Genomic DNA, 24051 nt, shown 5'->3' on the forward strand with positions numbered 1-24051 from the left:
TCACCCAAGCCTCCTGAATAGCTAGGACTACAGGCGTGGTGTACCACGCTGGGCTAATTTTTGTAGTTTTGTAGAGATGGGGTCTCACTGTGGTGCCCAGGCTGGTCCTGAACTCCTGCGCTCAAGTGATCTGCCCACCTCGGCCTCCCAAAGTTTCAGGATTACAGGTGTGAGACACTGTACCTCGCCACCGATGTCTATTGTAGAGTTGGAGAGTTACAAGTGAGGATAAGGATGGAGTTATTCATTAGTAGAACAGTAACTGTTATGAAAATTATTGTCACAAAACTGCTTTATGAATATGGGGACATTATTTTTAAATTAAGAAGATAAAAACCACAGTCTTTTAGTATGACTTGTATCACAAACAGCCACGTCAATAAATTATCCATTTTATTGCAGGGGTCAGCAAACTTTTGTCAGCTGAGTTTGGCTCATTGCCTGAAATAAAGTTTTTTTTTTTTTTTTTTTTGAGACGGAGTCTGGCTCTGTTGCCCGGGCTAGAGTGCAGTGGCCAGATCTCAGCTCACTGCAAGCTCCGCCCCCCGGGTTTACGCCATTCTCCTGCCTCAGCCTCCCGAGTAGCTAGGACTACAGGCACCCGCTGCCTCGCCCGGCTAGTTTTTTGTATTTTTTTTAGTAGAGACGGGGTTTCACCGTGTTCGCCAGAATGGTCTCGATCTCCTGACCTCGTGATCCGCCCGTCTCGGCCTCCCAAAGTGCTGGGATTACAGGCTTGAGCCACCACGCCCGGCCCTGAAATAAAGTTTTAGGGAACACAGCCATACCCATTTGTTCACATTGTCTGTGGTTGCTTTTACCCTGTAAAAGCAGATCTGGGTGGTTGAGACAAAAACTGTATTTCCCACAAAGCCTAACATATTTACTATTTGAACCTTTAAGAAAAGTTTGCCAGCTGCTCTACCAGGGAATTGATTCTATTCAAGAGCATGGAGATGGAAACCTGTCAGAATCAGCTGTGCTTTTTTACACTATCACTTTCCCTTCCACTCCCCACTGACCTTAGACAGACCTGCTCCACTGAGTCACTGCTATTGGGATGTAATAGTAACCCTCCTTGTATGTTGGGACAGAAAAAGATGAATCACTTTACTAGAGTTTTGTGACCATCCCTTCATTTTTAAGTTAGATGGAAACTTCTAATAAAATGATTGTTGGCAGATAGATAGGATTGTTAACTAGTTTCAAGGTTTTTTTTTAAAAGTTATTTTTAGCTTCTCAGAGATTAAAAAAGGTGTTTTATTTATATTAATCAATAGTTATTAATTTCTTTCCAGTTGTTGCAGAAACCGCAGGTAGCTTATCTGGCGTCAGTATAACATCTGAACTAAATGAAGAACTGAATGACTTAATTCAGCGTTTTCATAATCAGCTTCGTGATTCTCAGGTAACCTAGGTGTTTCACTATAGTTGAGTTTAAAAAATCACGTTACTTACAACAGTGATTCTGAAACTTCAGTGAGCATACATATCACCTGGCATGATTGTTTAGCAGTGTAGGTTTCTAATTGGTGGGGTCCCCCCACCTCCAAAATTATGATTCATGGATTTGGGGTAGGTTTCTCCATGTCTCAGTCCAATGCCGGTGGTCTGGGGGCTATACTTTAAGAATCACTGAATTAGAGGAGAATTTTCTTTGAATGAAGTGATTAGTGAAGTTTTTCTTTGTATGCTACTGGATGACATGTTTTTTCCTTTACAAGACTTAATAGTCTACAACCATTAAGACTGCTTTAAATCTCTGTCCTTCGACTAGATACATGGGACTCCATACAACCTTGGAATTCTCATTTGAAGGAATAATTTACTAACAATTTTAAGAAAGTTCTTAATTTGAGAGTTAGTGAGTGTTTTAATTTGATGTACTTTGTAAGTGATATAAATGCAGATTTTCAGTATGTGGGCCTTGGGTAAGAAAGGATGAATTAATACCTCTCCATTGGAAGTGAGTATGATTGAAGATGCAGTGTCTCTTGTCTTCTTGCTGACCAAGTGAAAATGAGAATATGGCCCAACCACTTTGGAGAGTTATATAGTAGTACCTAGTAAATTTTTTCTGGTAGACCTGGGGCCTACTTTAGAGAAACTATCACATGTTCACGAGAAGATAGATAAAAGAATGTTCATGGCAACTCTGTGTTAATAGCAAAAAAAAAACAGAAACAGCCCAAATGTCCATGAACACAAATGGGCTAATGAATTCTTATCTAGCGTGAAATTCTTTACAGCAGTTACAGTAAATAAGCCATTGCTAATGAATACAGAATTCAAGTTTAAGAAGGATACCACTTACCTTATTTTTTTAAAAGTCTATATTTTGAGCGTATGTATACATAGGCATTAGAAAATAAAAACATATGAATGGTAGATACCTGATTCCAGGTTGGAGTTACCTTTGGCGTGGGTAGTGACATTGGAAAGGGTACAAGCAGAGCTTTACTTAAATCTGTAATGTTATATTTTTCTTAAAATAATTGATGCAAATATGGGAAAATCTTAAAATTTGACTAAGCATAATGGGAGGTTTTCTTATTATTTCCTAAGCCCTAATGGATTCTTGAAATGTTTCATAATTTGAAAAAAAAAAAAGAGGGCCGGACGCGGTTGCTTACGCCTGTAATCCCAGCACTTTGGGAGGCCAAGGCGGGTAGATCACCTGAGGTCAGGAGTTTGAGACCAGCCTGGCCAACATGGTGAACTAAAAATGTTCCGTCTCAACTAAAAATGGAAAGATTAGCCAGGCATGGTGGCAGGTACCTGTAATCCCAGCTACTCGAGAGGCAGGAGAATCACTTGAACCCATGAGACGGAGGTTTCAGTGAGCTGAGATCATACCACTACACTCTAGCCTGGGCCACAAAGTGAGACTCTGTCAAAAAAAAAAAAAACCATGAGAGAGAAGTGATGGGAAAAACTGATAGGTTAAGAAGTTAAAGTTTACAGTGGTAGTTCTAGAAAGAAGGCAAGAGAGAGAATGAGATTTTTGAAGGTTTATTTTATATAACGTGGCATTGTTACTACTTTTGATTCAAGTAATGATGGCTAGTGAATCCAAGACCTCTGTGTGGTTATGTGTATGTAAAACCATGTAGAGTCAGCTCTCAGTATCTGTGGGTTCCACATCTGTGGATTCAACCAACCATGGATCGGCAATATTTTTGGGGGAAAAATAACAATGTTTTAAATGCAAATTTAAAAATTTAACAACTATTTACATAGTGTTTATATTGTATTAGGTATTATAAGTAATCTAGAGCTGATTTAAAGTATATAGGAGGATGTGTATAGATTATATGCAAATACTGTACCATTTTATATAAGGGATTTGAGTATCTGCTGTTTTTGGTGTCCCCAGGGGTCCTTGAACTAATCCCTCACCGATACTGAGGGATGATTTCATGTGTTAATAGTGGCATATCAGGAAACCATATTTAATTTGGGAATAGTAAGAGTATATACTTACCTACCAGCACAACCTAGCAAATATTTCTTTCTCTTTATAAAGGATATTTGTGCATTTAAAAAGTGAGAATACATTTAATTGCCTTAGTCTTTATTCTTCTTCTTTTATTGTTTTTGTTTTTTAATAAGCCTCCAGCTGTTCCAGACAATAGAAGACAGGCAGAAAGTCTTTCATTAACTAGGGAGGTTTCCCAGAGCAGGAATCCATCAGCTTCAGAACGTTTACCTGATGAGAAAGTCCAATTGTTTAGCAAAATGAGAGTGCTGCAGGAAAAGAAACAAAAAATGGACAAATTGCTTGGAGAACTTCATACACTTCGAGATCAGCATCTTAACAATTCATCATGTGAGTAAATCTGGTTCAGCAATGTTGGGTATAAGACACAGAAATATATATACTGTCACATAATAAATTTAGCATTTGGGGAATGAACACGTAGCTCCTCAAAAATATTTGTAGGGACTTCAGACCTATATTTGAAAAGTTTTTAAGTTACAAGCCAATATATATAAAAGTGAAATACGTGGTAAATCAGTTTTATAATTCAGAAAAGGGAAGCAATACATTTGGACCTTGAAAAATTAGTAGGATTTTAATAAGGGAAAGGTAGAAGAGAAGGTAATATTTGATACGTGCACATAATAATACTGTTTTTTTAACATATTCAAAATTTTGCCTTAAAAGTTAATCCAGTTAGTACTTTGATTTAAAAACCCAAAACTATGAAACATAGAGTGTTGATTAAAAAAAAAAAAAATCTGTGAAAAACTTGTATATATGGTTTAGTATGGAGAGTCCAGAACTTCTAACTGCTGAACTTGTATTCATTTTTTAAAAATATATAATCATCTCAGACAGCTGTAACTTCAGGACCTATCTTTTTTGTTCCACACATACTTAACCTTCTTCATCTAAATCAGATCTAGTCTTCAGTTCCTTAACATTTTCAAACATGGCTCCTGTCTCTTATCCAAATAATAATAGAGGCTCGAGCATTAGAAATTGAAGGGGCAACTTCCAACTAGTCTTTAAACATTCTAGCTGTTGTCTAATTAAAGAAAATAGGGATTTTGAAACAACAAAACCATTTTCTCTGGAGCCTCTGGTCCTTATTATCCACATATCTCCTTTTTCTTTTCCACCCACAAAAGAACCTTAATATTCCTGCCCTAAAACATATCCTTTCTCTTCCCTGACTTCTGCTAGTCTCTTCCTCCTCTCGAGTATAATCCCAGTTTTTATCCTTCACAAACACATGAACACAACTAAGAAAAACTTAACATGTGGGCCGGGCGCGGTGGCTCATGCCTGTAATCCCAGCACTTTGGGAGGCCAAGGTGGGTGGATCACCTGAGGTCGGGAGTTCGAGACCAGCCTGACCAACATTGAGATACCCCATCTCTACTAAAAATACAAAATTAGCTGGGCGTGGTGGTGCATGCCTGTAGTCCCAGCTACTCTGGAGGCTGAGGCAGGAGAATCACTTGAATCTGGGAGGCGGAGGTTGTGGTGAGCCGAGATTGTGCCATTGCACTCCAGCCTAGGCAACAAGAGCAAAACTCCGTCTCGAAAAAAAAAAAAAAAAACGTGAAAGTTGCACTTAAGTCCTCGTGGTCAATTTTGTATTCATAAAGTAGCACTCTGTGTGCTGATGACTCTTAAAGGCCATTTTTTTCCTCACTGGGAAGCAGTGTGAGAACAGCAGCAAAAGGTAGAATGGTCAAGGAATAGAATGAGGAGACTACTGGAAACCACCCACAGGAATTGTGGTACTAAAGTGAACAACAAATAATGATGATTCTTGTGAGAAAGATACTGGTAAATGACAGCATCTTTGAAATGGTAGGAGGTAGAGAAGTGCAGAAATTCTTAATCTTTAATTCCTCTTAAGCATGATTTATATTTGATAGTAAAAGAAGTTAAATAGAAAGTAATTAAATTTAGTTCAAGGACCATGGAGGATTAGCCATTGTCTAATTAGCAGATTTTTATTGCTGTTTAATATTTCATAGTTTGAGGTACCATGGTCTTTTTAACACTGTTCTTTCTCTCCTGGAGCAAGACAAGTTCCTTCTTGGTGTCCAGATGTAACTTCTCTGGTCTGTGGGTATGAAAAACCGATGAAGACCTAATCGGCTTCAACTACCTGATAAAAATTACAGATTGAGTACTGCACATCATTCATAGTGGCCCTGTTTAACTTAACCTAGAACCAAGTTTATCAAGTTAGTTACCAAATTTAGTCGTTAGTTAAAACTAACTAGAGTTCTCCTCTAGTTAGTTTTCCAAGGTAGAATATCATTATTCTTGTCAATTTCCATCTTTTCTTCTTCTTTCCTTTCTGTTTTAACCCGGTGGTTATAATGTAAAGGTGATGGAGTCTCTGGAAGAAAGAGGTAAACGTGTCTTCTGTGTGCATTTTGATGTGTTTAATTGTGGAGTAAGTTAATAAACAAGTTTCTAAAATTTAAATCTGCAGAAACTAAGTTGTTAATCATTTTTGCTTTTTATTTTTCGGTATTAAAGCCAACTGTAAGTGTTTGTGTATAGTAACTGGTGATTTAAAGAAAATTTTTTTGTGTGCCTTCTTCAGCCTCTCCACAAAGGAGTATGGATCAGAGAAGTACTTCAGCTCCCTCTGCTCCTGTAGGCTTGGCACCGGTTGTCAATGGAGAGTCCAGTAGCCTCACATCATCTGGTCCTTATCCTGCTGCTGCTTTAGTCTCTCAGAATGAGAGTGAAAATGAAGTCCATCTCAATCCATCTGAAAAACTCCAGTAAAACATTTACAATCATTGTTTACATAGATTAAAGTTAAATAATAGGGATAAATGTTTTTTTTCCTTTGTGTTGAAAATTCTGGCAAAACGAGATTTAATTTTGTAAACATTCTTAAGTGATAGGTAGAAGAGGTGTGTGTGTGTTGTATGTGTATAATTTGAGTTGTCTAAGAGATGTGATGTAACACAGTTTCTGTGAACAGATAACTACTTTCTTGTTTTTCAAATAAAGGATAAAAAATAAGACTACAGTTAGAATATTTCTGTATTCAGATGGTTTAGAGACCAGGCTGTAGAATGAGACAGCCCTGAAATTGTATCACACAAGGCTGTGTTACCGTGTACAAATAACTTAGCCTTACTAAGCCTGTATTTCCTCATCTGCAAAATAGGGATAATAATACACCTGTTCAGAAATATGTTTTCATTAAAAAATGTTGGCACAGTTCCTGGCACTTACATTCAGAACTCAGCAAACTTAATTCTTATTTTTGGTAAACGTAGTATGTAGTGTATAAATCTCATATGTGCAGACAAATCAAGAACCTTCTATACATGCTCAGTAATGTCTGTATACCTGATTTGCCTGAGAGGTAGTGTTTGAGTAGTACTTCACACTTTTGATACTTGAGAAACCTAGAAATATTTTTGACATCAAGTTTTGTGCTATTAACATTTACACCTGCTTAAAATGAACAATTAAATTGAAATTGATTTTCTTATGCTTTTGTCCCTAACACAGCATAAAAAAAAAAAATGTGAGATTTTGAGTAAGCCGTACTTGGCATTAAACTCATTAGTTTAAAATCATACCCCCTGGATAGTACACCAGGTGGATATTTCATTAGGTCTAAATTTTGTTTGTGTTAGCTGCTATTATATGAAAATAATGTCTGCATTAATTTGCTAAAATGGGTGTAAATCTTATAAATTTTTTGTTTATCAGAAAGTTAAATGAAGTTCGAAAGAGATTGAATGAGCTAAGAGAATTAGTTCATTATTATGAACAAACATCAGACATGATGACAGATGCTGTGAATGAAAACAGGAAAGATGAAGAAACTGAAGAGTCAGAATATGATTCTGAGCATGAAAATTCTGAGCCTGTTACTAACATTCGGTAAGAACTATTTTTGGGATGTTTTTCCAGCATATTCATTCTATCTTGATACTTTTAATGTGGAAACAAAAATACTTCATTAGAGTATTTACTATTTGCCTTTTATTTAAGCTTTTTTCTTGTAAGTCTACTATTTTGGTCAGTGTAATCATCTTTGCCCTGTGAAGAAAAATGAATAGAGAAGTATGGAGTACAATTGTTGAGTAAATTTGCTGTTTGTTAGATTGAATTTGAGTAAATCATGAGATGTCTGTAACTTAGCATTTTGCTGTCTCTTTATTTTTAGGTGTAATTTTCATTTTTTTCAGATGTTTTTCTACTTAAATATCACATATGCACAAGTTAATGAAAAGCAGGAGTCGATTATTCAATTTGAATTTTAATGGAATAGCCAACCATGTTCTTGGTTTGGAGTTATTTTATTAGCAGTTCTAAACTTTGATTTCTTTTCTCTCTTTTTTTGTGCCTTAAATAACTTCAGGCTGTTTTCTTTCTTCTAGAAATCCACAAGTAGCTTCCACTTGGAATGAAGTAAATAGTAATAGTAATGTACAATGTGTTTCTAATAATAGAGATGGGAGAACAGTTAATTCTAATTGTGAAATTAACAACAGATCTGCTGCCAACATAAGGGCTCTAAATGTGCCTCCTTCTTTAGGTATGACTGACTGTATTTACAGATAATTTAGCTGTGTTCTTACAAAGTGGGTTTTTGTTCATGTGTGCTCTTAAATTTATTTTTTAAATTACCAATTTTAATTATGCATGTTTTCAGCAGATTGTCGATATAATAGAGAAGGAGAACAGGAGATTCATGTTGCACAAGGTGAAGATGATGAGGAAGAGGAGGAAGAAGCAGAGGAGGAGGGAGTCAGTGGAGCTTCGTTATCTAGTCACAGGAGCAGTCTGGTTGATGAGCATCCGGAAGATGCTGAATTTGAACAGAAGATCAACAGACTTATGGCTGCAAAACAGAAACTTAGACAGTTACAAGATCTTGTTGCTATGGTACAGGTAAATACTGCTTGGTCTTCTAAAAACCTGTTTGTCAGATAGTATAGTCTTAAGTAAAATGTGTGTATGATAATTACTTTGGTTTAATTATACTAATACACATACATGTGAGGTTTAAATTTTTAGCACTTTACGCTCTGTACGTCAGAGGTCAGCAACCTTTTTAAATTAAGAGTGAGTTGGTTAGATAGTTGAGGCTTTGCGGCACTACAGTCTGTGTCACAACTTCACAATGCAAAAGCAGCCATACATAATACATAAATGAGAATGATTATTTGCCAACATAGCTTTATTATAAACAGTATAGCTGTTTTTATTTACAGAAACAGAAGAGGTTTTGTTGTTTTTGTTTTGCTGACAACTCTGGCCTTATGTAGAACTTGCAGCATCTCAATGAGCTAGATATTAAATAGGTTAAAGAGATCTTAATTGCCAAAGTTTATATGACTGTCCAAGCCAGAATTCAGACTTCCTGATACCAGAGCCTGAGATCTTAACCTACTGTATGTAAAAGAAAAACCATATGTTATTCAGTAAGGTTAAAGTTAGAACTATTAATCATAAATTTTAAAAAGCAGTTTATACATATTTTGTGTTAATTGTTATGCAGTTAACTATAATTGTATAAATATGCTATTGTGTGTTTATACAAATGTAAAAATATACAGTTATAGTTAATTACATAACGATTAACACAGAATATGCATACACTTATAATTGTATATGCAGTAATAAAATTATAGTTAATTACATAACTATTAGCACATTATAAAGGTGTTGTGTATATAAATCATATAAAATAGTTTTTGTGTATGAAAAACTCAAGTTTTATTAACAGTTTCTTTTGAAATGCTATATACTTTGAATTACTTAAGTGAAAGGGGAATGTGCTCTCTCAGTTCAAAAAAAGTACGTATTTTTATTTTTATTTATTTATTTGTTGGGGACAAGGTCTTGCTCTGTACCCAGGTTGGAGTGCAGTGGCATGATTTTGGCTCACTGCAACCTCCATCTCCCGGGTTCAAGCGATTCTTCTGCTTCAGCCTCCCAAGTAGCTGGAATTACAGACATGTACCACCACACCTGGCTAATTTTGTATTTTTAGTACAGATGGAATTTCACCATATTGGCCAGGCTGGTCTTGAACTCCTGGCCTCAAGCATTTCTCCCACCTTGGCTTCCCAAATTGCTCAGATTACAGGCAAAAAAAGTACATAATACTAGTAAACTCCCTCTTCACCTCCATTAATAATCCCATTCTTCTTCACTGAAGTTGCTAGGTCTTTTCTGTGCAGTTAGGTACATTACTATGCACCTATTTTAAAAAAAATACTTGATGTTTTGTGCTATGTTTCTTTGTTTTTACACATTGTATGTATAATACACTAAGTATTGTAGCTTTTTTCCCCACTCCACATCCTGTCAGAGAACTTTCATGTCGGTATATATAGTTCTGTATAATTATAAGTAATTAAGAAACACAGATATGATAATTATAAAATGTTAATACTGTATATATATACACACAATACATGTAGTTATTTTTAGTTGCAGTATAGTTTCTGTATATTGAAGAACCTTAATTTAGTTAATGTGTAATAGCATCTAGTTAATATATACTTTTCTGTCTTTCACTATTTAGAAACAATGCACCAAAAAACATACTTGCACAAGCTTCTATGCATTTGTGTTTTTTAAGAAAGATTTGGGGAAGTGGAACTACTATGTCAAGAGTTTGTGTACATTTTAAAGGACACAACTTAATTGGTCTCTAGAACAATTATTTTTCTAGAGAGCAATTTTCTATATGTATTTCCATGTGTATTTATATTTCTATATGTACAGAATTTTTGATATGTATTTATATTTTTCTATATATATTTTTTATATTTTAAAATTTTAAATATTTTTAAAAAATATTTTACATTTTTCATATTTTTTATATTTTATATGAGAGTTCATTTCTCCACACATTGATTACATTTTATTTTATTGATATACTGTAGCTTGTTTAACCATTAATGGAATTGGCCTTTTCCAAATTTCTCAATTATAAGAAGAGTTGTTGAGGTGAGATAAACATGTATGCAAATACAAACGTGTGTAAACAAATGTGTATAGAACACGTGTAAACATGTATACAAACATGCTTTCTTTACTGCTTTAATATTTTAACGTAAATTTTACAGACCAGTGGTATTTACTAAGGTGTGAATTGGATAATATCTTTAGGTATCAAGACTGTTTTAATGTAAAGATGCTCTTTCAGGATGATGATGCAGCTCAAGGAGTTATCTCTGCCAATATGTCAAATTTGGATGACTTCTACCCAGCAGAAGAAGACACCAAGCAAAATTCAAATAACACTAGAGGAAATGCCAATAAAACACAGAAAGATACTGGAGTAAATGAAAAGACGAGGTATGTTAAGCTTTTGGCCTTCATTTAATATAGTAAGAATTTAGTGCCTGTTTTGGAGAAGGTACTCAGCTAGGTACTATGTTATGTTGTGCCTAATGCTTCATCAGATTTTATTGTCCATAAATATAATGTCAATTTAATTGTAGAGAGAAATTTTATGAGGCTAAACTACAGCAGCAACAGAGAGAGCTAAAACAGTTGCAGGAAGAAAGAAAGAAACTGATTGACATTCAGGAGAAAATTCAAGCATTGCAAATGGCATGCCCTGACTTACAGGTAATTATGAAATTTATTTCTACTTGTCTGAAAAAAGATGTTTAAAATCTGATGTCAACTGAAAGTACTCTTTTTTTTTTGAGACGGAGTCTTGCTCTGTTGCCCAGGCTGGAGTGCAGTGGTGCGATCTCAGCTCACTGCAAGCTCTGCCTCCCAGGTTTGCGTCATTCTCCTGCCTCAGCCTCCTGAGTAGCTGGGACTACAGGCACCCACCACCACACCTGGCTAATTATTTGTAGTTTTAGTAGAGACAGGTTTCACCGTATTAGCCAGGATGGGCTCGATCTCTTGACCTCGTGATTCGCCTGCCTCAGCCTCCCAAAGTGCTGGAATTACAGGCGTGAGAAAGTACTCTTTTTTCTAATATTAAGGTGACAGAATTATGTCTAGTAATTTTGTGATTAATGAAGTGGATGAACTGATGAAGAGCTGGGGGTATACATTTACAGTATAAAAGATAGCACATAGGAATTGACTCTGATTATTTTCATTCTTATAGGGCTGGCTGGCCATAGATTCAGAACATGTGTACTCATAATTGTTTATTATATTAAAATATACTGGTTTGACTTTTGCAGTTATGGACCAGCATTTGCATCTTTTACTGGCCTGAAATAATATAATAAAATCTTTAAACCACTGTAAGTTATCTAAGGAAAATAATTGTATGTGGTTTAAAGAGTAAGTTGTATATACTTTTGCTTATTAACTAGTACCCTATACATGGGTCTTGAGATTGAACAGAAAATAAGAGGCTGGGCACAGTGGCTCACACCTGTAATCCCAGCACTTTGGGAGGCTGAGGTGGGCAGATCATGAGGTCAGGAGATCAAGACCTTCCTGGCTAACACGGTGAAACCCCGACTCTACTAAAAATACAAAAAAAATTAGCCAGATGTCGTGGCAGGCGCCTGTAGTCCCAGCTACTTGGGAGGCTGAGGCAGGAGAATGGCCTGAACCCAGGAAGCAGAGCTTGCAGTGAGCCAAGATCTCGCCACTGTACTCTACCCTGGGCGACAGAGCGAGACTCAGTCTCAAAAAGAAAGAAACAAACAAAAAAAAAAACAAAAAAGAAAATATCTTTGATGATATCAAATAATCAATAATATGGGAAGGGGATAATAATTCCTTCTGATGTTTTCCCAGAGTTTATTGGGTAGCTTTATCTTCAGTTAGGTTGTGTTTTCAAAGAAAGGAAAACACATCAAATGTGTTTATTTTCTAAACCCTTGCCTTTCCTACTTTAATCCTTTTTCTTTCCTTGTCTCCAATCTAAATAATGTCTAGAGAAATAAGTTGCAAAGTTGGGTTGAGTATACAAAATTTTCCATTATGTTTTATCCCTATTGTTTCTGTTGTTCCTGAGGGCTTGTGTTTGTCAGCCTCAGCTTGTGTTTTCATCTTTGTTTTCTTATTTCAAGTTATCTGGATGATGATGGTAATTGGGGTGTGATAGCAGATTAAATATGGCACTAGAGCCCTAGTGCCATATTTAAAGTACCTGCTTTTATTAAATTAATATAATTGCTTTAATTCCTTGTAACTTTTTTTGTGAATTCCTTTTTAGCTGTCAGCTGCTAGTGCGGGTAATTGTCCCACCAAAAAATATATGCCAGCTGTTACTTCCACCCCAACTGTTAATCAACACGAGACCAGTACAAGCAAATCTGTTTTTGAGCCTGAAGATTCTTCAATAGTAGATAATGAGGTATTGTAAATTGTACTCTGTTGTTCCTGAGTTAGTCTTTTTTTTTTTCGCCTTTTTTTTTTGTTCTTCAGTAAGGCACATCTTAAGAAAGGAAACTGAATATCCTTGAAACATGTTTGTAAATGGTAGTCTGTTTTGTGCCTTTTTTAGTAGACACAAAAATGTAATTGTAGATTATAAGAATATAAAAAAGACAAAACATTTTGATTTTTAAACTTTAATTGAAAATTAAGTTTTTAATAACTTCTAAAAAGTAATTATCTTTTAAAAATATTCATGTTCTTTATTAGTAAATATTTGGCAGAAATGTATAGGGGGGTAGTAGCAACAAATAGTAATCATTTCAGTTAGACCTGTCCTTTGACATTTTATTTATATGTAATTTGTAGAAAATATAATTTTTCCTAAATAGTTTCTAAAGTATATTTGAATTCTGCTTGTTTCTATTAAGAATTAATAGGCCAGGTGTGGTGACTCACACCTATAATCCTAGCACTTTGGGAGGCTGAGGTGGGCAGATCATGAGGTCAGGAATTCAAGACCAGCCTGGCCAACATGGTAATACCCTGTCTCTACTAAAAAATACAAAAAAATTAGCTGGGCGTAGTGGTGGGCACCTGTAATCCCAGTAACTTGGGAGGCTGAGGCAGGAGAATCACTTGAATCTGAGAGGCAGAGGTTGCGGTGAGCCGAGATCACGCCACTGCACTCTAGCCCAGGTGACAGAGTAAGACTCTGTCTCAAAAAAAAAAAAAAAAAAGATTGCCTAATTTTTTCGTATTCATAACTAAATTATTATTTTAACCTTCATGGACATCTTAGTGTGAAAAGGAGAGAATGAGAATAGAAAGCTTTGTTGATACTGACAATATTATTAGTCTTTTACTCTTTTAGGTTACAGCAAATCCAAATATTTACTTAACTCTGGTTTCTTAAAAAAAATAGTTGTGGTCAGAAATGAGAAGACATGAAATGTTGAGGGAAGAGCTGCGACAGAGAAGAAAGCAGCTTGAAGCTCTGATGGCTGAACATCAGAGGAGGCAAGGTCTAGCTGAAACTGCATCTCCAGTGGCTGTGTCATTGAGAAGTGATGGATCTGAGAATCTATGTACTCCTCAGCAAAGTAGAACAGAAAAGTAAGAGAGCTGCATAAATCACTTTTCTAAAAATGTCACCTGCCGAAGATTGACCTGTAGGCTAGGCAGCCACATTTATCCTCTACACGACAGCACAAATCTATTTCAGTGAGGCTACTATTTAACTACCACCTTTGTGACCCAAGTTAACTGAATCCATCCACTTTCTGTTATGACTTCTTGTAGCATCAGCTTTCTCTTTTGTCTTAAATTACTATGGCACTTGATCAAATGGTGATACAGATTTTCTTGTATGTATAAGCCTTATTTTCTTAAGTTTATAAAAAGAAAACACTTGATATTTTTTTAGTGCTTTTCTGTCAAGCCAGAAATAAACAGTTTTTTGCTTAAATTGAGTATCTGCTGTTTGTAAGGTTCTTAAGGATCATTTTATTATAATAATAATATAGTTTTTATATTATAATAATAATTTAGTTTTTAGGATTTCAGTTTAAAATGTCCATATTTAGAATATTTCTAAGAGTTGGTCGTCTGTAAGATCAGTGAATTATTTAGCTATATGGTAATACCCATATCTAAAATATTGAAATTTAGATGTGTTCATGACCTTCCCTTTTGATATCCTCAGATGGCATTTCTGGAATTTCTGGAATTTTGCACCAAGCCCTACTCTCTTCTCAGATGAACTACTTCTATTCTTGGAGTCCCAATATGCATTTTACTGATGAGACTGTATCTTCAATATTTTATTCTGTCCTGGGTACTACACCTGTGTTCCTCTGCAGAGTTCTTCAGATAGTTTTGATGAGCATCTGGTTTCAGAATCATTGGTCTGGAGTTTTGCTGTTCAGTATGGCAGCCACTAGTTATATGTGGTTATTTAAATTTAAATCAAATGAAATTAAAAAGTTATTTTCTCAGTCATACTAGCTACATTTTAAGTGCTCAGTAGCCATGTGTACCTAGCAGCTGCTGTATTGGATAGCACAGATACAGATTATTGCCATAATTATAGAAAGATCTGCTGAATGGCACTGATCTTGAAAACTCCCTCAGGGAAAAGTTAAGGGCAGTTTAACTTTGGGAAATAGTCCCAGGGGATATGATGATTATTTAAATTTGTTGGAAGAATTGTTTTCAGGTAGGCAAACTAAACATATTCTATTTAACAGCAATAGGGAGAATGCCACCCATACCATAGTTACTGTGATTAAATGAAATTTTATATACAGACATGTATATTTATGTTTGAAACAATGTTTGGCACATAGTAGGTGGCAGAGTATTTAGCTTATCTCCAGAATGACATCTGTTTTATGTCTCTTAATCACTAGAACAATGGCAACTTGGGGAGGGTCTACCCAGTGTGCACTAGATGAAGAAGGAGATGAAGACGGTTACCTTTCTGAAGGAATTGTTCGGACAGATGAAGAGGAGGAAGAAGAGCAAGATGCCAGTTCCAACGATAACTTTTCTGTGTATCCTTCTAACAGTGTGAATCATAACTCCTACAGTGGAAAGGAAACTAAAAATAGGTTAGTTTCAGTATTTTAATTTTGTGCTTAATTTCAGAGGTCCAGGTCTTTTTGACTGACAGCAAGCACTTCTGCAATTCTCCAAGCCAACCGAATGTCCTACAATTCAATTCAGTTTTTACACTAACTATTCAGTTAGTGCAGACCCCACAAGTTAAGGGGCTCAGTTCGGTAAGACTGCCCTCACTTCAGACTTCAGTTTCAAGTACTTGGTCCCCATGTTACCCACACTTCTGTCCAACGTGGCTAGAAATTTGGGAGTTCTTACAACCCCCTTCAGGTTTATTTGCTAGAACAACTCACAAAATACAGGAAAACACTTATATTTTCTCATTTCTTATAAAGGATTCTGAACAGCCAAATGGAAGAGGTGCATTAGGACAGTGTATGTTTTGGGCAGGTGTGCAGAGCTTCCATGCTTTCCTCTGTGTCGCACCCTCCCCAGCACTTCGATGTGTTCACTGACCGAGAAGCTGGCCGAACTCTGTTTAGGGTTTTTTAGGAGATTTCATTGCTTAGGCACATTTGATAAAAATTGTTGACTGTTGGTGATTGGTCTCATTAGCAAAAATTCAGATCTGGTTGAAAGGGGCTTGTTTTGTATAACAGAAGACACTGTCACTTGGAGGATTCCAAGGGTTTTACAAACTCTGTGCTAGGAACCAGGCACAAAGAACAGATAGATACTTTATTATTCTACAAGAATGTTGTTCCAATAGATACAGGTAAACTGGATCAGTCTTCACTTGTGTTATTGAGAATTAACCAAAAATAAATTGTAGATAGTGAAAAGGGTCTGTCAACAAAGATATTATCACATTGTTACTAATAATTATAACTGAAAATTTGTTCGTGAATTAAAGATGGTGAAGTAGATACGGTAGTCCACTTGATGAAATGCTATGTGGTCGAACTGAAAGCATGAAGAATGGAAAAGTACTTGTGACATAATGAATATTTTTATTTTGCAGAATACTTAATTATATGGACACTTCTGTGTAAAAACATTAATGAAAAAGACTGGAAACTAATGAAAACTGATAATTGTACAAAGCTAAAGATCGGGACTTTCTCCTCCCTCTATATTTTTTAATACTTTATATATTCTTGGAATTTAAAAGAGAATATTGGCCCGTAGGCCAGAGTATCAGAGTTTATTGCTGTATTTTTAAAACCAAATTATTCTGTGTGATGACTTAATGCTTTCAATCTTTTGTTAGGTGGAAGAACAATTGCCCTTTTTCAGCAGATGAAAATTATCGTCCTTTAGCCAAGACAAGGCAACAGAATATCAGCATGCAACGGCAAGAAAACCTCCGTTGGGTGTCAGAGCTCTCTTACGTAGAAGAGAAAGAACAATGGCAAGAACAAATCAATCAGCTGAAGAAACAGCTTGATTTTAGTGTCAATATTTGTCAGACTTTGATGCAAGACCAGCAGGTAAAATTTGCTGTGAAAGTATATTTTTCTTCTATTTTTATAACTGTGGAAGCAATACAAATTTTTCTCAAGTCATCAGTAACTATTAACAAATATTTTCTTTCAATAGACTCTATCTTGTCTGCTACAAACTCTTCTCACGGGTCCTTACAGTGTTATGCCCAGCAATGTTGCATCTCCTCAAGTACACTTCATAATGCACCAGTTGAACCAGTGCTACACTCAGCTAACATGGCAACAGAATAATGTTCAGAGGTAATCTGTTTCTTAGAAGTATTGCGACTGTGTAAGAGCTAACATTGAGCAAATGTTTTACAATTAGCTTCTGGGAGAAAAGAGCAAGACCAAATTGCATATTTGGACGTTCTCTGTCCCTTGAGAATTTTATGAGTGGTGATTTGCCTTATGTTTCCTTTTAATACCATGGATTTCTGTTTTTATAAATTTATGTTACTAAATTTTACACTTATATTTTGGCAAATTTTATAGTGTATAAATTGTACTACAGTGAAGCTATAAACAAACAAAAAAGTGAGTTTCTTAGAGTTTTACTGACTGTCGGACAGAAGTACTAAGTTCATTTCTTGTTCCAGAGGGAAGGTTATTGAATTAAGCCTATAGACCAAGCACATATTATTATAGTATCAGAGCAGTTTGTCTGCATGCTTTTGAATCATTTTTTACATGTATTCTTCCTGAATGTACTTTACATATGGTAATATAACTGATTTTTAGATTACTGACTTAAATTTTTGTAGGTTGAAACAAATGTTAAATGAGCTTATGCGCCAACAAAATCAGCATCCAGAAAAACCTGGAAGCAAGGAAAGAGGCAGTAGTGCATCGCACCCTCCTTCTCCCAGTCTATTTTGTCCTTTCAGCTTTCCAACACAGCCTGTAAATCTCTTCAATATACCTGCATTTACTAACTTTTCATCATTTGCACCAGGTAGGTGACTTAACCTGAAGAGAAAATAAATAAAAGCAGTGTTTGAGAACATAATTTGTCTCTTGCATAGATGTTTTAACATTTTCTTTTGGAATGGAGTAGGGAATGTTTGCAAAGAAAGTTGCAAACTCTTTTCTATATATATATACACATATACATATATATGTGTGTGTGTGTGTGTGTATATATATATATATTTCTTTGAGGCGGAGTTTCATTCTTCTTGCCCAGGCTGGAGTACAATGATGCGATCTTGGCTCACGGCAACCTCTGCCTCCCAGGTTCAAGGGATTCTCCTGCCTCAGCCTCAGCCTCCCAAGTAGCTGGGATTACAGGCATATGCCACCACGCCTGGCTAATTTTGTATTTTTAGTAGAGACGGGGTTTCTCTATGTTGGTCAGGCTGGTCTCAAACTCCCGACCTCAGGTGATCTGCCTGCCTTGGCCTCCCATGGTGCTGGGATTACAGGCATGAGCCACTGCGCCCAGCCTACTTTGTTTCTTTTAAACCAAACTTTAATAATATGATTTCTAATGAAATTAAGTAAACTACTTAGGAATGATTGCTTCAACTATTTATTAAGAGGAAAGAGAATTAACCTGTTCATTGGCTGCTGTATACTAGGCACTATGTAAAACGCTGGGAGAGTAAAGATGAGTAAGACAGTGCTCTTCTAGAGGAGTACCATGTCTTGTTAGGTAGATAGTAATAGACTAAAGGAGAGCACATTTAGCTTAAGCTTTTCTTTGGATGTTTTTTTTCTGTACTCATTACATACCAGACATGATGTGAGTTACTGGGATCTGAAGATGAGTAACTGATCCTTCAAGGAATTCAGGGTCTAGTGAGGATGCTATTAATGAATGCTTACAGTACAGTGCCACGGGTGCCATAACAGTGGTGCAAATGCTGGGGAGTGTCACCAAATCAGTCCCCCCCCCCAAAAAAAGTGATATTTAAACTAAAGAATGAATAGAATTTATTTCCAGAGGGATTAGAAATGAAAGGGCTTTCTAATAAATAAAACCACTTAGAGTTATAAAGCAATGAAATAGTACATCACTCGGAATTTAGAGGTATTTAAGCGTGGCTAGTATTTAGGGGAAGAGTAATTGATGTGGTTGAAGAGTGGCAGAGACATGTTATGATGTGCAAAGAAGCTTAGGTTTTATATTGCAGACGAGGGTGCCATTGAAGGACTGAGCAAGGGATAACATGAAATTTATATTTTAGAAAGATTACACTGGTGAAAGTGTTCAGAAGTTGGAGGAAAGGAGTGGAAGATATAGCTGGTGAACAGAAGACTGTCATAATAATATAGAAAGAATGATAGCCTGGCCTTAGGCCTTGTCAGTAGGGATCAAGAAAAAGGAGTGACTGAAAGACATTTTAGTGATAGAGTGAATAAGTTAAGTGACTGATTATATGAGGTGAATCATGAGGAGGAGTTAAAGGTGTTGACAGGGAATACAAGAGGAGAAAAAAGGTTGAGAGGGCTTTGTGAATATGTGAGTGTGTGTGTGTGTATGTATATATCACAATATGTATGTACTCAATACTTCTTATATATTTATATTTTAGTGTTATGCCCAGCAATGTGTATATATATGGATGTATATGTGTGCGTGTGTATATATATATGTGTGTGTGTATATATATGTATACCATAGTGTTTTTTTCTTAATGAGACTTTCAAGACAGTGTGGCATAAAAAATTTAACAGGCTTTTTAGTTCTTGGGTGTCAATATTGGCAGCAAACATCACATGAGTAGACTTTTAAGTAATAAGAAATTGCAAATGCTCTTCCTTTTTACTAAAATATACTTCATACCCACACCAACTGTATATAAAGGCTCTTCATTGTTTGTAAATAGTACAATTTTTGTGAAACCTTCCCAGTCTCTTTCCCCCCACGTTGTTAGTAGCCTCTTGCAAATACTTCTGATTCATAACAGTATTTGGTAAGTATTTAATTATATTCTACTTTCCCAATAAAAATAGAGTAGAAACAACATAAGCATAGGAGTAATACAGACCCGAGATCTAACCGTCTTTTTCATTTATTAGACATTTGATCTCTAACCCTAGTTTCTCAATGGTAAAATGAGTGCAGTATCTATTTTATAACGTTTTAAGTATTAAACCAAATAACATGTAAAGTGCCTGCAGTAGTGTGTGTCACCCAGTAATTGATACATGTCAGGTACTATTATTTCTAACTTTTAGCTCTTAAGGGAGTGGGGATTATTTGTTGTCTTTGATCAATGCCTAAAACATAGTGGCCTGAGCTGTAAACAGTGATTGGATAAATATTAGCTTTTTTTTTTAATTAACAATTTTTTGTTTTGGTGGATTTGAATGGCATATTTAATTAAAACTTTTTAAATTTCATTTTAAAGCTAAAGACATTTCTTTATTTTTCTCTTACCCATTGATTTTACTGATTAGGTATGAATTTCAGCCCTTTATTTCCTTCTAATTTCGGAGATTTTTGTCAGAATATCTCTACACCCAGTGAACAGCAGCAACCCTTAGCCCAGAATTCTTCAGGAAAAACAGAATATATGGCTTTTCCAAAACCTTTTGAAAGCAGTTCCTCTATTGGAGCAGAGAAAGCAAGGTACCTGATTGTAAACATAGTCTTTCATTGCTTAAACATTCACTTTTGTGATTACATCTAATTATATGTAATTTGAAAACGCAACTAGGGAGGACATTTGTGATGATTTGGCTTGATGATGTTGGAAACATGAAACTTTGATGTATCAGTAGATAAGATGCCAGATACTTCCTTGTAACCCTGGTACACGAAAAGTTCAGTTTGAAAGGATGTGGCATAACTCATAGGATTTCTTTAGTCTCTGATTTGATACCTGTCTTAAGGTTAAACCAGTTTGCTGTTCACTGACTTAGGGCTGGAAACTAATATTAACTGCTAGAAGATAGTTGTTAAGTGATGATCCCTTTTTTTGATTCCTAGCTCTTGATTAGAATCACTTCCTAAAGCCTATTCAAATATAATGTTGAGTACTATTAGATTATAAAAACAACTTTTGCCTCATAAGTTTTGAGGATGCATGGTATTAATCATAGTTAGGATTTCTTTTTCCTCTGTTTCTTACATTTATTATTTTTTAATGCTATAATCTTCTGAAACACAATTTTTGACTCAATGTGAAAGATTGGCTCAGTTGAACTTAATCTCTCAGATATATCTCTCTGATTGTCTTTTCTACTCTGTAAAAATATATATAATTCACATTATAGTTGTCTTTAGCTGTGTGATTAGGACTGTCTCAGGCTCTTCCATTAGCATTTTGATACTGTTTAATTACCTAATCATTAACTGGGATTTTTTTTTTTTTTTAACTTGATTAACCAATAACTCTGAGAACTCCAACTTTATATTCACCACTAGGAATCCTGTGATTAACATCCCTTACTTTGTTGATTCCTTTTTTTAGTTGTTCTGTTTTTTCCTGTTAAATCTCACGTTGCTCTATAAAGGTATTCTATTGTCAGAAGCCTAACACAGTGTTAGCTCACAGTTGCTATTCAGAAATGATTGTTGAATGAATATCCATCACAAGCAGTAAACATTTATTCAAAGCTTCAGTGAATAGACCTTCCTACCAAAATGTCCCCACTTCATTATTTTCCATGTTTTTTATATAATTGATAGTAAAAAATTACTCTGGTTTTAAATTAGTTACTTATGTCTTTTTTAGGATGGATCTGAATGTCTAATTATTTTAGATATTTGGCTTACTTCAGATTAGACCTCCTTTCCCAAAATCTCAACTATTGTAATTTCGTGGAATTAAATGACTAGAGATAAGAAGTCAGATAAAATCCTGTAGTCTTACTCAGGGGTCAGAAAACTTTTCCTATAAAAGACTAGTTAGTATTTTAGGCCTTGCTGGCCATATGGTGTTTATCACAGCCATTCATCTGTGACAGTTTTGCACAATAGCAACCATAGACAATATGTAAACATGAGTATGGCTGTGTTCTCCAAAAACACTTTATTTATGGGCACTGAAATTTTAATTTTATATAATTTTCATTTGTCACAAACTTTTTTATTTTAATTTTTTTCTTCCAACTATTTAAGAATATAAAAGCCATTTTTAGCTCTCAGAGGCCATGTGGAAACAGGCAGCAGGCTGAATTTGGCCTGTAAGTTACAGGTTTCTAACCCTTGTCTTGAGTTAAATCCTATAGGTCACTGTCTCCCAGACTATTCTTAGGAGCAGTGGTGGTGTTCACGCTAGGTTCTGTGATAAAGTTTTGGACTTCTTGCTCACTAGCACTCTTAAGAGATTTATAAAGCGTGTTGGCATATTAAAAGTTCTGAGATACTTTACAGACCTGTTTAACTTTGTTTTACTTGTTTTCTCCCCAGCCTAGATGACCGATGAGTACCTATTAAACATTAAGGGATGCTAGTGTTCAGCAGATAAAATTTGGGAAATGACAGTAGACTAATAGAACTATGGACTTAAGGAGTGGAGAAATAAATTACTGGTTGAATGACCAATTGTTTTCACCAAATTCTTGTTTTGCTTGAACTGCTTTAGGTGAACACAAATCCATGTATGTTCCCAAGCCCTCTCCTGTAGCTCTTTCTGAGCCGTTCTTCCAGCTTTTTGTTCTTTTATGTCCCATCTTCCTTTGATTTTTCTTTTTGTTGTTTTTTTCTAGAGACAGGGTCTAACTTTGTTACCCAGCCAGAAATGCAGTTGGCATGATCATAGCTAGCTGCCTCCTTGAATTCCTGGGCTCAGGGGATCCTCCCGCCTCAACCTCCTGAATGTCTAGGACTGGAGGCACATGCTTCTGTGCCTGGCTCATTTTTAAAATTTTTTGTAGAAACGGTGTCTCACCGTCTTGCCCAGGCTGGTCTTGAACTCCTGGGCTCAAGCAGTCCTCCTGCCTTGGCCTTCCAAAGTGCTGGGATTACAAGCGTGAGCCACTGCAGCTAGCCTGATTTTTCTTTCCCACTGTTTTCCATTGTGAATGCTAGATCTTTGATAAGGAACTTTTGCCAGTAAAAGTGGTTTAGTGAGATGGGTCCAGAATTAAAACTGATTTAGTACCTTAGCTTATGTGGTATTTGCATATTTAAAGTGTATGTTTGTGAAAACATTTCTGTGGCCTTTTGACAGTTTCATTCACCTAAATCTGCTCAAGAGTAGACTATAAATTCAGTATATTTGGAGTTTTTGTAAATAAAGAAATCTGTAATTGTAAACTTAAAAAAACTTGTTTTCGTTGGTAAGGAATAAAAAACTGCCTGAAGAGGAGGTGGAAAGCAGTAGGACACCATGGTTATATGACCAAGAAGGTGAAGTAGAGAAACCGTTTATCAAGACTGGATTTGCAGTGTCTGTAGAAAAATCTACAAATAGTAACCGCAAAAATCAAGTAGATACAAACGGAAGAAGACGCCATTTTGATGAAGAATCATTGGAAAGCTTTAGCAGTATGCCTGATCCAGTAGATCCAACAACAGTGACTAAAACATTCAAGACAAGAAAAGCATCTGCACAGGCCAGCCTGGCATCTAAAGATAAAACTCCCAAGTCAAAAAGTAAGAAGAGGAATTCTACTCAGCTGAAGAGCAGAGTTAAAAACATCAGTAAGTGTTGAAATTTGTTGAATGTTGATCAGTGTAAATGTTGGTAATCTTACTTTGACATGTTGACATATATATAGTTTCAGAAAGGCTAGATGTGCAGGTGCTGTGCTAGACTTAGTTGAACAGTCATTTTTAGTTACCTTTATATGTAATTTTTTTTTTTTTTTACAAAATAATATTTGAAATAGGGTTTAATTTTCTGGATTAGTGTTGTAAAACATGGCATTTATTTTTGGTGCTTCTTAAAGCTTCAATTTTGTAAGTTCTTGAAAAATTGCCAAAATGCCCGCATTTTACTCTTTTTTCTCTTTTGCTATTGTATTGGATCCTGCATCCAACTATTTGGTCATGACTTTTAGATGGATTCTTGATTGGTGCGTTTAAGGAAAAGTGGTCTTCTTAAATATATTGTAGTTTTTGAATATCATATAGATAAAACAGTTTCAAAACAGGCTGGCTTTAGTCCTCCTGGAGCTAAACTTATATTTTACTCAATCTTGCCATTGAGTATCAAAGTTCTTTTAAAATTTTTTTTGAAGTTTTCTTTATGGTGTTAGCTTCATACCTCTTAGAAAAATATATTT

General features: G+C 35.5%; 1 protein-coding gene across 50 annotated transcripts in view; it reads left to right on the forward strand.

Moving 5' to 3' along the window:
- Positions 1-24051, forward strand: part of PCM1 (pericentriolar material 1) — a 109048-nt gene that overhangs the window by 26265 nt on the left and 58732 nt on the right. For 29 of the 50 annotated variants that reach the window (XR_013397104.1, XM_077943074.1, XM_077943088.1 and 26 more), the window contains 16 exons: positions 1299-1408; positions 3613-3829; positions 6078-6261; positions 7211-7384; positions 7885-8042; positions 8163-8398; positions 10668-10819; positions 10966-11095; positions 12663-12803; positions 13749-13939; positions 15235-15435; positions 16656-16875; positions 16985-17130; positions 17634-17824; positions 20275-20446; positions 23109-23467. Coding sequence is in view for 48 of the 50 variants with exons in the window: in XM_077943074.1 (XP_077799200.1) it covers positions 1299-1408; positions 3613-3829; positions 6078-6261; positions 7211-7384; positions 7885-8042; positions 8163-8398; positions 10668-10819; positions 10966-11095; positions 12663-12803; positions 13749-13939; positions 15235-15435; positions 16656-16875; positions 16985-17130; positions 17634-17824; positions 20275-20446; positions 23109-23467 (2982 nt within the window). In the remaining 2 variants the exon portion in view is untranslated. Of the gene's footprint in view, positions 1-1298; positions 1409-3612; positions 3830-6077; positions 6262-7210; positions 7385-7884; positions 8043-8159; positions 8399-10667; positions 10820-10965; positions 11096-12662; positions 12804-13748; positions 13940-15234; positions 15436-16655; positions 16876-16984; positions 17131-17633; positions 17825-20274; positions 20447-23108; positions 23468-24051 lie in introns of all 50 variants that reach the window. The other 21 variants (XR_013397105.1, XM_077943076.1, XM_077943057.1 and 18 more) reach the window with 1 other exon arrangement.

Source organism: Macaca mulatta, chromosome 8 (assembly GCF_049350105.2).
Source record: "Macaca mulatta isolate MMU2019108-1 chromosome 8, T2T-MMU8v2.0, whole genome shotgun sequence".
In the NCBI taxonomy this organism is placed as follows: Eukaryota; Metazoa; Chordata; class Mammalia; order Primates; family Cercopithecidae; genus Macaca; species Macaca mulatta.